General features: G+C 47.6%; 1 protein-coding gene across 3 annotated transcripts in view; it reads right to left on the bottom strand.

Annotated features, from left to right (window-relative positions):
• ABCC1 (ATP binding cassette subfamily C member 1 (ABCC1 blood group)) overlaps positions 1 to 17,250 on the bottom strand; it is a 1,390,768-nt gene that overhangs the window by 252,668 nt on the left and 1,120,850 nt on the right. For all 3 annotated transcript variants that reach the window (XM_085632083.1, XM_085632084.1, XM_085632085.1), the window contains one exon: positions 6,166 to 6,267. In XM_085632083.1, coding sequence (XP_085488209.1) covers positions 6,166 to 6,267 — 102 coding nt within the window. The remainder of the gene's footprint in view (positions 1 to 6,165; positions 6,268 to 17,250) is intronic.

Below are 17,250 nucleotides of genomic sequence, written 5' to 3'. Positions count from 1 at the left end.
GCCGGTCCCACGTCTCTCGTCGCCTCCACGGATCTCAGCTCGGCTGTGGATGTGGATCAGGGTCGGAGAAGTCTGGAAGTCAAGGCTCTGGTCGGGCTCTGCAGTCGGTCCCTCGTAGAACTTCAGCAAAGCAAAGGGTAGTCTCTTGATGGTGCCTGTTTGCACAGGGTAGCCACTCCTTGGCCACAAGGGAGATTCTTCGGTCTTCTTCTTTCGTCGAAGGTCCAGAGTTTCTGTTCAAGTTGCAGGTTCAGGATAATCTAATCTCCTGGGGCCCAGCTACCACTCTTATCCAAATCTGGGGGGCTGGGTTACCTGCTAGGTCACGCCTTATGGGCGGGACCTGGGAGGGGGGTGGTTACACCCCCTTCCCTTTGTCCAGTTTCGCGCCAGGACTGGGGCTGGAGTGCCCCAGCACCGGTTTGAACTGGACTATGCATGGGACACCTTGTGTGCCCCAGGCATGTCTCATTCCTTTCAGCCCTCCCTGCCCCAATACACTAAAGTCTGTCTGGGGAGGTGCTAGCACCTCCCCAAGCAGGAAACCTATTGTCCAAGCCTCCCTTGCCGGGATCACTCCCAGCAGCAGGAGGTCAGACTTGTGTCTGTGGCAGCAGCATCCATTTTGTGATGCTGAGGCTTTGGTTAGAGTTAAACAGCAAAGTAGGATTTTAACATGTCTCTCCCTCTAGAAGGGAGGAATAATATCCTCATCACCAGAAATGGTATGGGGGTATTATTCCAAAGTGTTAGACACCTTACACGACATGTTTTGATAAAGCCAAACCATAGTTACCATAACCGTTTAAGATTATAAGGTACTTTAAGAGTATATGGTAGGCTATATCCTAGAACAGCTATAAGGACATGGTTCCGACAGCTGCAGACAGGCTCAGCTCATGCTAGAGCACCATCTCACATGTTACCAAGCACTCTGCCTCCAGGATTGTTAAGGCCTGCCATAGGAGTGGCTGATAGGTACACATGTGTCTATTTTAAAGGTAGATATAGGTATACTATATCTAAGCAAGGGGTGATTACACGACCTTGCCCCAGCTGAGTGATCAGCCAGTTGTGTCTGATTGGAAGGCCAGACCAGGGGTGGCATAATACATGCTGCAGCCCCTGGGAGGCCTAGGGTACACCTATGCCCTGGGTACCTAGGGTACACTGTACAGGGTCCAATAAGGTGATCCTTACCAATTGGTTATGTACCTAGGGTACATGGAGTCCATTTTAAAGAGAGAGCAGACAGCCTGAGACCCTGAATGGCAGGATCTCAGGCCAACTAAGTCGAAAAACCAGCTAGACACTAGGCAAAAAGTTGGGGGTAACCATAGTCAGATATCCACCTTCCTACAAAGACCGCAACTCCACTAGCGGCGAAAAGCGTCGCCTAGTGAGTGCCGCCTTGGAAATTCAAACAAGCAGAATTGCTGACACTGCGCGTTCTCTTTGGTGGCGAATAGATCTAACCAAAGCTCTCTCCACTGCTGAAAGATCTTGCACCACCTCAGAGTGAAGACACCATTCGTGATCCATCATGCACCTGCGGCAGTGTTGGTCTGCCCTGGCGTTCAGTGTACCTGCCAGGTGTTGAACCACCAGGGATATGCCCTGATGTTCCAGCCATGTCCAGAGACGGAGAGCCTCTTGACATAGGGTCCACGACCCCACCCGCTCGGTTTGTTGCAGTGCCACTTTGCAGTAGTGTTGTCCGTGAACACCTGTACTCCACTTCCCTGGACAGAGAGAAGGAATGCTTTTAGAGCAAGACGGATCGCCTGGAGCTTCAGAAGGTTGATGTGGTGCCCGGACTCCGCCGGAGACCAAAGGCCTCTGATCTCCGCCTCTCCCATGTGGCCACCCCACCCCAGAAGTGGTGCATCCGTCACCACTGTGAACTCCGGTTGAGGAAGGGAGAGGGTTCTGCCGTTGACCCAATCCTGGTTCGTTAGCCACCACTGCAATTGTCGTGCAGTGCCCTCCGAGATCTGAATGCAATCGGACAGATTCCCCTGATGCTGTGCCCACTGTAACTCCGGGTCCCACTGCAGAGCCCACATATGCCAACAGGCATTATCTACCAGCAGGATGCAGGAGGCCATGAGGCCCAGAAGCCTCAGGGTCATTGTGACCGAAACCTGGGATAGAGGCGGAAAGATCAGAATCATAGCCCGAATATCCCGGATTCGCTGCTCAGGAGGATAAGCCCGAAACTGCGTAGTGTCCAGAACCGCTCTGATGAAAAGAAGAGTCTGAGAGGAAATCAGGTGTGACTTCAGCATGAGATAGTAAACCCCAGCGAGTGCAGGAGGCCCGCCGAAGTCTGGAGGTGAGAGATGACTGCCTGGGGTGAGACCGCCTTCAACAGTCAGTCGTCGAGATAGGGGAAGACTGGAACCCCTGACCTTCACAGATGAGCTGCGACCACCGCCATCACTTTCGTGAACACCCGAGGGGCGCTGGTAAGGTCAAACGGGAGCACGGTAAACTGAAAGTGCTCGTGGCCGACCGTAAACCGCAAGTAACGCCGGTGGGCCAGCAGAACGGGGATATGGAAATATGCATCCTGCAGGTCCAATGCTATCATCCAGGGTCTAGAGCAGACAAAACCTGAGCCAGAGTTAACATCTTGAACTTCTCCTTCCGAGGAAGCGATTGACGTCCCTGAGGTCCAAGGTAGGACGCAGGCCCTTGTCCTTCTGGGGCACTAGAAAGTAGTGGGAGTAACAACCACGTCCTACTTCTGGTGCAGGAACGCGCTCAAAGGCCTCCTTGGCCAAGAGGGCCGCACCTTCCTGTTGAACAAGCGCCAAGCAATCCCCTGACATATAGTGGTACTGGGGTGGCATGGCTGGAGGGGTAGTCTCGAAGGGGAGGGAGTAGCCCCTTCGGACTATTTGTAAAACCCGCCTGTCCGAAGTGATGGTGCGCCAGTGGGAGGGGTTGATGGCAAATCCTGCCGCCCACTGGCGTTTGATGGGCCTGAGAAAACCGACTAGGAAGGTTGGGTGGCAGTGGTGGCCAGGGTGGAGGAGGACTGCCACCCGCTGGCCGCCTGACCCACCTCGGCTAGTCACACGTCCACGCTGGAATGTTGCTGCGCAGGCCGGGGGCTCTGAAACGAATGTGTCAGGCACCCCTTCCATGGCCACGAAAGGAGCAAAAAGCAGAAGGCAGAAGAGGGCGCATGGCGGAAAGGCCCAGGGACTTGCCCGCAGGTCCAAAAAGTGCTCCAACGCACTATTTGCTTTGTTGCCAAAAAGGCGAATGCCATCAAAAGGGCATGCCCATCAGAGTGTTCTGACCATCCCCAGAGAAACCAGTAGTCCTCAGCCAGGCGTGGCGACAGAGCGCCACTGTTGTGGAAATCGCCCTGCCCAGCATGTCGGCGGTGTCCAGGCCAAATCGAATTGTGCACTTTGCTGCATCTCTCCCTTCAGCAATAGCTTGAGAGAGCACTGTCCGGGCCTCCTCCAGACATTGAGGCAGCACACGTGCTACCGTATCCCACAGAGGGGGAGTAACGGCCCAAGAGGCATGCGGTGTTCACAGCCCGCAGCCCTGAACTGGCAGAAGAAAAAATCTTCTTACTGAACTGTTCCAGTTTCTTGGATTCCGGTGGTGCGGTAGGGAATGCGCTCTGGGACGCAGAGGCTTGGACAACCAAGCTCTCCAGGGGGGGGGTGTTGGGAAAGGAAAAGGGGGTCGGCCGGGAGATGGCGTCGGGCCACGTTCCTATCCACAGGAGCCCCTGTGTTGGGCCTGGACCAGGTGCCCAAAAGAACGTCTGAAAGTGCATCATTAAAGGGCAGCAGTGGCTCCACAGAGGTAGCCGCCGGCTGAAGAATTTCTGTCAGGTTAGTCTTGACGGCCACAGTATGGAGCTCGAGGTGGAGGGCCCCGGTCGCCCTACGCAACACCACTGCGTAGCTTGCACCCTCCTCCGTAGCCACGGTAGGAGGAGTTAGCATGCCACAGTCAGGAGAGGTATCAAGACCACTGGCATCCCCCAGCTCCTCTGCCCAGTCCGGGTCAAACTCACATTGTGCCGAGAGAGGGTCCTCAGACCCCTCCCAGTCCTCCCCTTCCTCCGAAGGCTGATGAACAGGCCGAAAATATGGAGGCTGGACATAGGGCAGGAAGGCCGACTGCATAGGCTCTGCCGGAGCCGCGGGGGAGGCACCACCCGCACTCTCGACGGGTGAGGGATGTCTGAGGGTGATGGCACTTCTTCGACTTCTTGTGATGCTTCGTCTTACCTGACCCAGAGTGTGAAGACTTCGATCCAGACGAACGATGGTGGTGGCTCTGCGACCGGTCCCTTGAACTCCCACGGTACCGGGACCTTGAGTGGCGCGGAGAAGACTGCAGGACTTCAAGCAACTTTCGGGAACACTCCTGCAAAGTTTTGGCGCCATGGCCCGCCAGTCGGGGCACAACTTGGGGTCATGGTCGCGCACCAGGCATTAAAGACAAATGCGGTGCGGGTCCGTCACAGAAATCATGCGATGACAGTCCTCGCAGAACTTAAAGCCGGGCATCCCTACGGCACCAGGAGTCGATTGACTCAAAAAATAGAGCCAAAAAGGCCTTGAAAAACTCAGTCAAAAATTGACTGGGGGTATCGCTCTCTCCTGATCTGCGCTTGCTGGCGCGGAAAAAGAAAGAACTAACGTCAGCGCGTGTAGGCGCATCTAAGTAGCTCCGACGACGTCCTCTCGGCGGCGTCAGCGGAGCCTACCGACGACGCCTACCGACGCGCGGGGGTACTGCTGACGAAAACTTTCAGGATCCAGTCGGACGCCTGGGGATATTCTAAGGTAAGGAATCTATCGCCAATTAATGTGTCTTACAGATATATCGTTACACAAGTAAGTAACTTATGCTTTATCAAGAGTACTGTCCCTCCAAATAAATTGTGTAATGCTTCACCAATCAGATACATCCAACTCCTTCCTCTTAACAGAATAACTTCTCTCAGCACATCAGATAACTCTAGAAGCAAACACATTTCTCTCATTAGCATCCACAATCTGCTTGAGGGCGGTTCTCAGCCTTTGTTGGCAGCATCCAATGTTAATTTCTTTTACATCGAAATTACCTATGGCTTAGCATTAACAAATTTAATAATTTACCTTCACAACTGTTTCTGACACTCCTTAGATGTTGACATTACAACATATTTTATTAACAGCTGCCTCAATCATGGTTAGGTCCTTTATAACTTTTGAATAATACTCTGATAACCCAAAGAATAACTTACGTTCCACATTGTTTGTTGATTTCAAAGCATATTTACCACTTCCACTAAGATGGTCTTTATCCCATCCCTAGATAAAACATGCCATAGGTACTTATCCAAATCTTATCTGACATTTCACTTTATCGTTCATACATTTCTTTTTAATCTTTCTAAAACATTTTTAAAACTTCCATCACGATCCTCCACATCTTTTCCAAATACCAATAAGTAACTGGGAAAATATAGAGCATGAGGTTTCCCTGTAAACATCATATCTTACTTTGAAAATCAGCGGGCCCCAAGGCAGGAGGCAGAAACGTTAGGCACTTGAAGACGCATAAGAAAATGATGGGAAGCTGGGTGTAGACCTATGTGGTGGTATACAGATTATAAATCAATCACTTGAAAAAGTGCTGAGCTTTTCAGAATACTTATCAGGGTGCTATAGGGGAAGGGTGGCATTCAACCCAGATGTCAGCATTCAGGTGGATGTTCATTCTCAAATCACCACTATCCTTGGTGGTGAGGAGAACTGGCACCAATCAAAGTGAGGATTCAATCACTTTCATGGTTCTTTCTTTTACCAATCTAACGTTCTTTTTTTAAAGATTCACACATAAATTTTGGACTAGACCATAACTGTGTGTTAATGTCAATGCATCTTCTTTCAATTCGATTGTGTGCTAGGGTCAACTGTCACAGTTGGAAACATATGGAGTTCCAGCTCTTGGAAATTAGAAATTCTAATATTATGCAAGTCCACAAGACCAAGCATTTACACAGATTTTAAAATAAAGACCTTTTGAAACGGGTCTGTACAGAAACTAATCATGCACTTTAACTCAACAATGCACGATATCTTAATATGCACATCAATATTTTATTAAAAGCAAGCACACAGCCATATTTCCTCATACCTCCTTTTCCATTTCTGAATATTCTTTGACTCTTTCAACTGCAACAATATTAGTTTCCAACTCAGAAGACATGCGTACCAGCCAGTTAAGATAAGCAGTCACCTGCATAAAACAAAGAAAGGAAAAACATCGTCATACATTTCATAACTCAAACGTCCATGAATGAATGTAAATTAATTAGTAGAACACGGAACCTCCTAGCAGACGAATCTGGAAATGTAAGTAGAGAGGCAGTTATGTATTGTAGCTGCAATCAACCCTGACAAAGCGCCCAAGTGTTTTTGTTGAAATAATAGCCTGACATTCCATAGGTAGCGTTTGGTTTGTAGTTTGGCCACGTAACAAATGTTTTGGCATTGTGTGCGATTGCCAGAGAGGAGCTTTATCACTCCATTTGGAGATGTGGTGACATGTAGTGGAATAAAGCGGAGAAAGATATTGTGTTCAAACTTACAAAGCAATGTTGTGAATAGTTGTGAGGGCATGTATTGATAGCGTGGCCTAAATACGAAGTGTTTGGTGTTAAGCATAATTAAATATTTGACATGAAATGCAGATATACCATAGACATCCCCCTTCCCAAGAACGCTTGACAGCCTCCCCACCTTCTTCCACCGCAACATCATAGATATCTAAAACAGCTTCGCAATCCAGGACCCAACCGCAACCATCGCACTCAAATGCTCTACAACTCAGCTGATCCTGCTCAACTGGATCACCCTCACCACAGACACCCTAAGGATCATTAAAACCCTCCAACCTGGAGCCCCCTCAGACCCTTGTCCCCACAACATTTTCAACCGAGTCGGCACCACCATCGCCCCGAACTCTGCTGCACCAACAACTGCTCCATTGAATCCGCCACCCTCCCTGAAGTCTTTAAACTCGCAAAGTTCAAGCCCCTGCTGAAGAAACCCTCTGCCGAACCGATGGACCTCAAGAACTACAGACACATCTCTCTGCTCCCCTTCCAAGCCAAAGTCATTAAGAAGACCATCAACGCCCAACCCACAGAATTCACCGAAACTAACCACACCCAGGAGTCGTTCCAAGCGGAGTGGGAGGCTCCCAGGATGAGGATTTCTCTCTTGGAAGAGTTGAGCTTCAGGCAGCTGTTCTTCATCCTTATGGCGACGGCTTTCGTTCCTTAATGGAATTTGTTCCAGGTGACAGTGGGTTCTTCGGTGAGGGAGAGAACCAGCTGGGTGTCGTTGGCGTAGAAGATGTTGAGCCTGTGGTTCCAGACGATGGCAGCGAGGTGGGCCATGTAGACGTTGAAGAGGGTGGGGATGAGGGAGGAGCCCTGAGATACTACGCAGCTGATCTTGGTTGGTTTTTCGAGAGGTACGTGGGAGTCTAAACCTTGGTGTTCTTCCGGTGAGGAAGAAACAGATCCAGTTGAGTGCCTTAACTTGGATACCAGTGCAGTGGAGTCATGTGTAGGGTGAAGTGGGAGACTGTGTCGGCCGCAGCCAAACAGTCCAGTAGGACGAGGGCCTCTGTTTTGCCTTGGTCAAGGAGGGAGCGGATGTCGTAGGTGGTGGCGACTGTAGGAGAGTAGGGTCTGCTATCCTATGGTCACCCCAAATTTTTGCTTTTGCTTCAATGGTTTTATGACTTAGTGTGGCTGTGGGCCTGCTAATCAGACCCACAGCCCTGCTGCTCTCTCCCTAAATTATTGCCAATGCACACTAGGTGCATTACCAATTGGAACTGGTTCACCTTATTGGACCCTGTAACAGAGTACCCCAGGTACCCAGGGCATAGGTGTATCCAAGGCCTACCAGGGGCTGCAACATGTATTGTGCCACCCCTGGCCTGGCCTCACTATTTGACACAACTGGCTAATCACTCAGCTGGGGTAAGTTGGTGTAATCACCTCTTACTTAGATATAGTATATCTATATCTAACATATATGTACACATGGTAACCTATCAGTCACTCCTATGGTAGGCCTTAACAATCCTGGAGGCAGAGTGCTTGGTTTCATGTGAGATGGTGCTCTGGCATGAGCTGAGCCTGTCTGCAGCTTTCGGAACAACGTCCTTTAGCCGTTTCCATGATATTGCCATTCCATATACTCTTAAGTGCATTATGGACCTCGCGGTCAAATGCAAACTCTGGTTTGGCTTTATCAAAACATGTCGAGTAAGGTGTCATACGATTTGGAATACTACCCCCTCGCCAGTTCTGGCGATGGGGGTAGCATTCCACCCTTCTAGAGGGACACGACATGTACCTGACCTGAAACCCGGGTAAAGTTAAACAGAGCCTCAGCATCACAAAATGGATGCTGCCACCACAGACACAAGTCTAGCCTCCTGCTGCTGGGAGTCCTTCCAGCTTGGGAGGTGGGGACAAAGGGTTTCCTGTCAGGGGAGGTGCTTTCACCACCCCAGACAGGATTTTGTGTAGTGGGTTAGGGAGGGCTGAATAGATTGAGACATGCCTGGGGCACACACGGTGTCCCTGTGCATATGCCAGTTCAAACCGGAGCTGGGGCTCTCCAGCCCCAGTCCTGGTGCGAAACTGGACAAAGGAAAGGGGGTGTAGCCACCCCCCTTCCTGGTCCCCACCCAGAGGAGGGACCTAGCAGTTAATCCGGCCCCTAGATTTGGAATAAGAGTAGGAGCTGTGTCCCAAGACTTCAGATCATCAATCTGAAACTCGACTTAAATAATAAGAACTACTGGACTTCGGCGTTCTGCTGCACAGAAGATTGAAGAGAATCTCCCTTGTGGCCAAGGAGTGACCACCCTGTGAATACAGGCACCATCCAGCAACTCAGCGACTGCTTTGCCGCCGCCTCCCGCCGGAGACCGAGCCCAGAGCCCGACAAGACCCAGACTCCCAGACATCTGAGGCAGATCCACAGTCCCTGCAAAGAAGAGACCCATGGAGGAACCGAGAGACGTGGGACCGGCCATCTTGAAACGTCCACGACAAGCTGACTGCACAGCACCTGAGGCATCCTCACCGCTGTGCTTTGGGCCCTGAGAAGCCCCAACACCGAGCAGCATTTGCACCAAAGATCAGCCCTCCAGCATCCACGAGATCTGCGTGGGGCCCTTTTGCTTTTTGCCACTCGACGGGTCATCCTGGTTACTGGCCCGTTGGCTAGTGGCCATCTTGGCGACGAAATCTACAAACACCACCGCTGGTCTGGTTGCTCCAGACTGGCCCTTGCTCCTGTAAACAGGAGCAGCCCCTCTGACCTTGCTGGTTAGAGCACCAAGCTTACATCGATTCCTGCGTGGCTTGCATTAGCCAAGGCATGTTTGCTCCGATCAAGAAGCCGACACCGCCATCAGCTAGAGCCTTCGTGGGACAGCTCGTGAGTGACTCCTGGTCGTCGTCGATCCCCTCACTTCCACGTGGCTGCGGAGACAAGCTTCCCTTCTTCACATGTTGGCACCCGACATCGCCTGGTTCCTTCCTGGTTCCACGTCGGTCACTGGCTAGTGACTTTGAACACTGTCCCCTCTGCTTACAGGTCGTCTACACTTCAGATCCACCCTTGGATCCACCCGAACTCTTCCTGCCTGGCTGCCTGCAGCATCTTCATCCTCAGGCTCCATAGACCTGCACGACGAAACCCGACGCACTTTGACCCCTATGCACCCGCTTCCTGTGGGTGAGGTAACGCTGGCACTCCGGTGCTCCTGGGTAGAGAAACATCTCTAGTGTCTAGGTTTAAAGTTGTTAGGTTCTGGTCCATCCGGAAGACTCCTTTTCCTTTAACTTTGTGACTTTTACGAACCCATTGAAATCAATAGGTGCACGCGTGTAACTTTTCACACTGCACACGCATCCTGTGGGCCTCCTGGTCACTAACTACAGTTAGCTCCTTGTCGTCCCAGCGATTCCCAAGGCCCTAGGCCTTCCTTCCTTTCTATTTGTGGTTCTTATACCACTATTTTAGTATATGGTTTAGATGGCCACCTGGCCCATCCATAATTGTGCAACTTTTGTATATTTAAACACTGCCTTGTTTTAACGAATGTGCTTCTGTGCTCATAAAGAGTATAAGGGATACTTTTAAGTAAATAAATACATATATATTTTGAATATATATCTGTGTGGTGTCCTTTCATTTGGTATTCAAGGAGGTTACATATGGTAAAACAGCTGGCTTCACATGCCCTCAAGAGTTTAGCCTGCAGACTGCACTGTCCACGCTACCACTAGGATAGCTGGTCTATCAAGGTTGACTTCAACCACCACCATAAGGGCTGTTTGGCATGGTACAAGGTGATCACTAGAATTAGTGAGCAGCATATACCAGGCCAACTTCTCACAGCGACGACTGTGGTCTCGGTGCTATGATTGCTTCTAAATCCGGATTGAGAGATGTCCAGGACGTGGTTGGTTTCGATAAAGTCAGCAAGATGGGCTTTGATGGCTTTTTCAAGGACTTTGGATGGGAAGGGGAACAGGGAGATGGGTCTGAAGTGGCTGTCTCGAGGGAGCAGTTGATGGTTCGGCATAGCTCGGTTGCTATGGCAGGGGCAGCTCTGTGGAACATGCAGTGCGGGCAAGGGTCCGAAGGTGCTCCGGAGTGAAAGCTTTTCATGGTCTTTATGGTGTCGTCTGAGGTGAGTGGGGACCAGCTGTGCAGATTCGGGGGAGGGATTTGGGAGGGGGTCTGAAACAACTGCAGAGTTCCCCAGGGCTCCTCTCTGAACCCACCCTCTTCAACATCTACATAGCCCCGCTTACAGCCGTGGTCAGAAACCAAGGTCTCAACATCATCTCCTAGGCCGACGACACCCAGCTAATTCTCACCCTCACCGAAGAACCAACAACTGCTAAGAGTAACTTCCATGACAGGATGAAGGCAGTAGCCGCCTGGATGTCAACTCAGACAAAACCGAAGTCCTCATCCTGGGCTCCACTCCATCCCGATGGGACGACTCCTGGTGGCCTGCAGCACTCTGAACCCCCCCCTGTCCCCGCGACCACACACGGAACCTCGGATCATCCTCAACTCCATGCTCTCAATAAACCGCCAAATCAACACTGCATTGTCCTCATGCTTTCACACGCTGTAGCTGCTGAGGAAGATCTTCAAATGGATCCCCAAAGAGACCAGGAGAACGGTCACCCAGGTGCTCGTCAACAGCAAGCTTGCCTATGGCAACACAGTACACCAGCACCTCCCAAAAACTCAAAAAGAAATTGCAGCGCATTCAGAATGCCTCCGCCAGGCTTATCTGGGACATCTGCTGCATTTACATCTCCGATCACCTAAGAGACCGGCAACGACTCCTGATCAACAAAATAATCACCTTCAAGCTACTCACACACTCCTACGAAGCCCTCCACAACACCGGACCCAAATACCTCAACCACTGCCATTACTTCTACACACCCAACAGACATCTCTGACCGCCCAACTGGCCATGGCCACTATCAGATGGCTCAGCAAGGCCTTGGCTAGAGGAAAATCCTTCTACCTCGCTGTGACGACCTGGAACTCCCTGCCTTCCAGGAAATTCCCGACACTGCCTCCATTTTAGTAGGGACCTGAAGACCTGGCTCTTCGACTGAATTGCAGCTCCCCCTTCAAGCGACATTAGACCCTCACAGGTGATTAGCCGCGCTATACAAGAACCCTGATTGAATGATTGATTGACTCCTGGCTATCTATGGAAAATAATAGTCTAAGAGAGCTACACCCAAGGTCTGTATGTTCTGGTTTGTGCAATCCTATGCCCTGGCCACTAGGACAATGGGATCCCATGAGGGAAATGCAACCAGAAGTCATCATAACGGAGACATTTTGAAATAGTTCATGGATATCATTTCACATGTTTAATAGAAACCCATTATAAAGTTACTTGTAAATTCAATTGAGGATTCACTAATTTCATTGTTTTATTTTAAGTTTGTTAAAACGAAACCAGGTTATACAGATGCCAGACGTGATACAGTAGCAAAAGGAGGAGAGACATGGATGAGAAGCGCATCAAAGTAGAGGCTACACCAAAGAAACACCAAAGTAAAGTAACAGGCTCAGCAACTATAACAAAGGCAGCTAGCGAAGAGAAAAGGGAAGACAAAAGTGTCACACATGTACGGCAAGATAGACTCTACAAAGTGTCATGCAAACACTGACATCAATGGGGGCCAATGTAGGAAGTGTCATCCCAAATGAACCTAAATGCGCATCATCCAATGTCTTCCAAGAGTCCATTTTCAATCATTAACCATTGTAATTGCATTTACCAAGAGTTGAAACCGAAGTATGTGCTTATTCTTGCCTTGTCAAAACAAGTTTAGTCAACCGGGTCAGTTGCTCTATAAAATCCAAAGAGCTAATAGCACCCTCATTTCATTACCCACCTCTATCAGATAGAAAACTATAGTATGGTAGGTAGGTTTAACCCCTTCGATGCGCATGACGGAGCGGTTCCGTCATGCGCATCGGTTGCGCTGTGCGGATGACGGAACCGCTCAGTTACGGCTCCGCCCGCGCACAAACCCTTCAGAACAGCGCAGCAATCCGCGCCGCGCTGAAGGGGTTAAAGAACAACTTACTTACCTTTGGTAAATATGTATCTGTTAGAGACATATGTTCATTGTAGATTCCTCACCTTAGAATTTCTCCCAGGCGTCATTCTGGATCCAGAGATTTCTCTTTAGAAGTACACCTGCGTGTCGGTAGGGGGCGTCAGTCTACACAGCGTCCGTTGTCGGTGTCGTGGTCATCGGGATAAGATCGTGGTGCTTACTTAGAAGCTGCCCTGCACGCTGTCAGTTCTGACATGACTTTCCACGCAAATGGCACAGAGCCATGCAAGACACTGAACACTGGTGCGTCACAACTAGGGTACTGTATGGGAGTCCCTATCCCCAGAAATCAATTCGCAGAGCTGGGAGGATGGGTGGGGCGGTAAGGAATCTACAACTAACATGTCTCTTACAGATATATCGTTATCAAAGGTTAAGTAACTTGTTCATCTGAAATAGACAGTAGGAGACTCCTTACCTTAGAATAGATTCTCCAGCAATCCCATCCCTGGAGGAGGGTCTCTGAACAAAGTTCAGACAAGAAAACCCTGAAGGACTGAATGAGCAAAATAGCACCCCTTCGGTCTTGGCTATCCAGGAAGTGAATCACTGACATAATATCGAATACAAAAATATCTACATACACAAATAGCGATGTAAAAATATCGATAGTCAAACTATCGACATCCTATCTTTAAAAATGTAAATGACAAATATTGAAAAAAAAAAGATGTAAAACATATCGATGACCAAAATATCGTTTTTCTAAATTTATAAAAAATAATGTTAAATCAATTATATTGTAAAATTCACTAACAAACAAATTACTTAGATATAATATATATTTAAAAACATTATAATAAAACTAATTTTTTTTTAAAATGTAAACGTACATATAAAAGATGTAATATATAAATGTATATTTACTTATAGGGGAGTATGGTGTGAAGTAATTTATTTAAAAATCAATTTATTTATTGTAAAAGGTTTTTTAAAACTTTTATAGATTGTTTGCAGTTAATTTTGAGTACTTTAACATTATTCTTTCTGTCTTTTGTAATCCTTTATATTTTTATGTTTTTTATTTGTGTTAACAATTTTTGTATTGTAATTGGTATTTTGTTTCTTTTTTCTTTTAATTTTTGGGAAATATTAATTTTAACCCTCTGCTATTCAACACTTTTCCTACTGTTGCACTCTCTGGAGTGGGAATAGTGATTTTTTTCCCCTTCACTATCCAACACTTTCCCTACTGTTGCACTCACTTGAGTGGGAATGGTCATTTTTACCCGTCCGCTATCCAACTCTTTCCCTACTGATGTACTCTCTGGAGTGGGAATAGTGATTTTTACACTCGTGCTATCCAACACTTCCTCTACTGTTGCACTCACTGGAGTGGGAATAGTAATTTTTACCTCTACGCTATCCGTCACTTAACCTACTTTTGCAGTAATTGCAGTGGGAATAGTTAATGTTTACCCTTACGCTATTCAACAATTTTCCTACTCTTGCACACAATGGAGTGCAAAATGTAAGTTTAAAAATGTATAAATATTTTAGGATTTTATTTTATAATACAATGTTTATTATATTTTGTTATAGGTGTATGTATATATATATATATATATATATATATATATATATATATATATATATATATATATATATATTATAGTTAATTATATGTTTATAATATTTTAAAATAAATTAGTTATTAGTTAATTATTTTAAAATGCACAAACTCCTGCATAATTGACACAATTAACATACTTGCCAATTATAATTAACAAATAATTAATAAATGAATAAACACAAACTATAAAATTGAAATATAAAATAAAAACGAATAAATAAAAATTAATATTTTAATTCAAATTAAATTACTTCCAACCTATTCCCCTATAAACCTACAACCCACTTCTAAAAAAATAACACAATTAACAGTTATCTATTAATTAAAAATTGATCACCAAATAAAATAAAGAATTAGACTAAAATAAAAATTGTTAATTACTTTATTAGAATTAAATTACTTCCCACCCTATTTCCCCTATAAACCCACAACCCGCTACAGAATTAAAATGCGCAAAATTTAATTAACAAAATTAATCACTTCTAAAAATTTCACACATACATTAAAAAAACAGCGATACTTGTACAAAAAATAAGTTCACATACGGCTTAACATACATACTAAAATACAGAACACCAATTTAAACACCGATACTATTAACTATATTTTTACAAACGATATTACTGACTTCGATTACAGACAACTATATTTCTTACCTTCAAGTCGATATTCTGGGCAACGATATTATGCCACTTTGATATTCACAACTCAGTATTCTGTCTATGTACCCCAGGAAGTAATGTCTGGTGAACGTGTGCAGAGCTACCCATGTCGCAGCCTGGTAGATATCAAGGGGTGGGACTCCGATTGCCAATGCACTGGTTGCAGCCATCGCCCTAGTGGAATGAGCATGCAACCCCACTGGAGGATCCTTCTTTGCTAAAGCATAGCAAATCTTTATGCGAAGTACAACTGTAGGAGGCTGGCTTACTATATGGTACTCTTGTTTAAGTGTGGCACCCTGCACTAATCCAGACAACCTTTATGGTGATTTTAGTGGTCTTCGACAACCTTAGAAAGCGCTCTAAATGGTAGCTGTGGAGAGCAGCCTTCAGGCTAGGTCCAGAAGGAGAGTAAATCGGCTTGTTTGACCAGATCCTAAACTTATTGGTGTAGGTTAAGTGAAAAAGACTCATACAGTGTATATATAAAAATATGTATTTACTATAAGACGCTCACTAACACAACAATATCTCCAACCCGCAGATCTGACACAAAGCACATTATACTTTGCAATAAAAACAGATAAGAAGCAAGAGTGCACAGTGGTCACCAGGGGGAGACCAAACCATATATTAAAACAGTGGGATGCGAACCACGACTGGAGTTAAGACTATACCTTGAAGACAGGACGTGCTGGGGACCCAAGGAATCCCACAGAGGCGGTGTGCAGTCGAAACACGACCGAGTGCTCAATTCAAATGAATGGGTAAATTGCGGTTGCAATTTTAAAGAAGATGGACCCTTCCCAGTGGGGACACTGAAAAAACCCTGTGGAAGACAGAAGGTTGGAGAGCCACCCCACCCATGGATACCTTAGGAACCAGGATACCTACACCACGTAAGCCATAGGTGCATAGGTGTGAAGTGGCATCAGGAATCATTGTCGAACCCAATGGAGGGCAGGAAGATGCTGCTGGCGAAGGTGAAAATGTCCAGCGGAACCCAAAGGTGGATTCAAGTTGAGAAGTACCTGCAAGCAGAGGGGACAGATGCTATGCCACTCAGGAGTGACCACGAGGCACGGAAGACAAATGCCCACCCATGTCAGGAGAGGCAGGAGAGTGGACGATAAACTTGGAGCTGCAGCTGCGTAGACCAGGCGACGTTGTGAAATACCAGGAGCTGTTCATGAGCAATCCCATGCCGGATGACTTGAGCCGATGGGTCGGTGTCTGTCGGGAGTACCAACAAGCCTTGACAACCGCAAACAACGTGGCAAGCCAAAAAGGTGCAGAGTGAAGACCAGCCAGGTTCAGGAGACTCGCCACAAGCAGGGGAGTCGGAGTAGGCCCAGAGCAATCAGGGGAGCCTACTGGAGTCGAAGACCACCTCAAGAGGACCCACAGGAGATGCTGGAGCTGGACCCCAAAAATCTGAGGAGGATAATAGGAAACTTGAACAAGGATGGCTGATCTGGCAGCTCAAGAAAATCTGAGAGAACTGCAAGATAACCTTTGAGAGTGCCCAGAACAGAGCCCTGATGGGCCAAAGAAAGTATATACAAAAAGACCTCTGAAAGAGGGGCAGAAAGGGAATCCACAGCCTTTGCTGTGCACCATGCCACAAACTTGTTCCATCAATAGGCATATACCGATTTAGTGGAGGGACACCTGGCTGCCAAGATGACATTCCAGACTTTGGGAAGAAAGTCGAAAGCCGTCAACTGTTGTCGCTCAATCTCCACGAAGGAGGTGGAGACTGGACAGGTTTGGGTGGAGAACCATTCCCTGCCGCTGCAACAGAAAATCCTCCCGAAGGGGCAGTCTGATCAAGGGATCGATGGCCATGCTCAGAAGCTCAGAGTACCGGACTCTTCGTGCCAAGTCTGGAGCCACAAGAAAAACTTGAGCTTGGTAGCGCTTAATCTTCTTCAGCACTCAGGGCAGACGTGGAACAGGCGGAAAGGCGTACAGGAGGCTGCAGTTCCACTCGCACCGAAGAGATCGCCGAGCGAGTGCCACATTGGAAACTCCAACCTGCAATACTGCTGCCATTGTAAGTTCTGTTCCGTGGTGAACAGATCTAACCAAGGCTCTCCCCACCGCTTAAAGAGACCTTGCACTACCTCAGAGCGAAGATGCCATTCGTGATCGAACAAGCACCGACGGCGGAGTACATCCGCCCAGATATTCAGAGAACAAGCCAGGTGTTGAACCACCCTGATGTTCCAGCCAAGTCCAGAGGCTAAGAGCCTCGTGAAAAGGGTCCACAACCC

The sequence above is a fragment of the Triturus cristatus genome, chromosome 10 (assembly GCF_964204655.1).
Source record: "Triturus cristatus chromosome 10, aTriCri1.1, whole genome shotgun sequence".
In the NCBI taxonomy this organism is placed as follows: domain Eukaryota; kingdom Metazoa; phylum Chordata; class Amphibia; order Caudata; family Salamandridae; genus Triturus; species Triturus cristatus.
The sequence above is the reverse complement of the archived record's forward strand: the minus strand, read 5'-3'. Positions and strand labels throughout refer to the sequence as shown.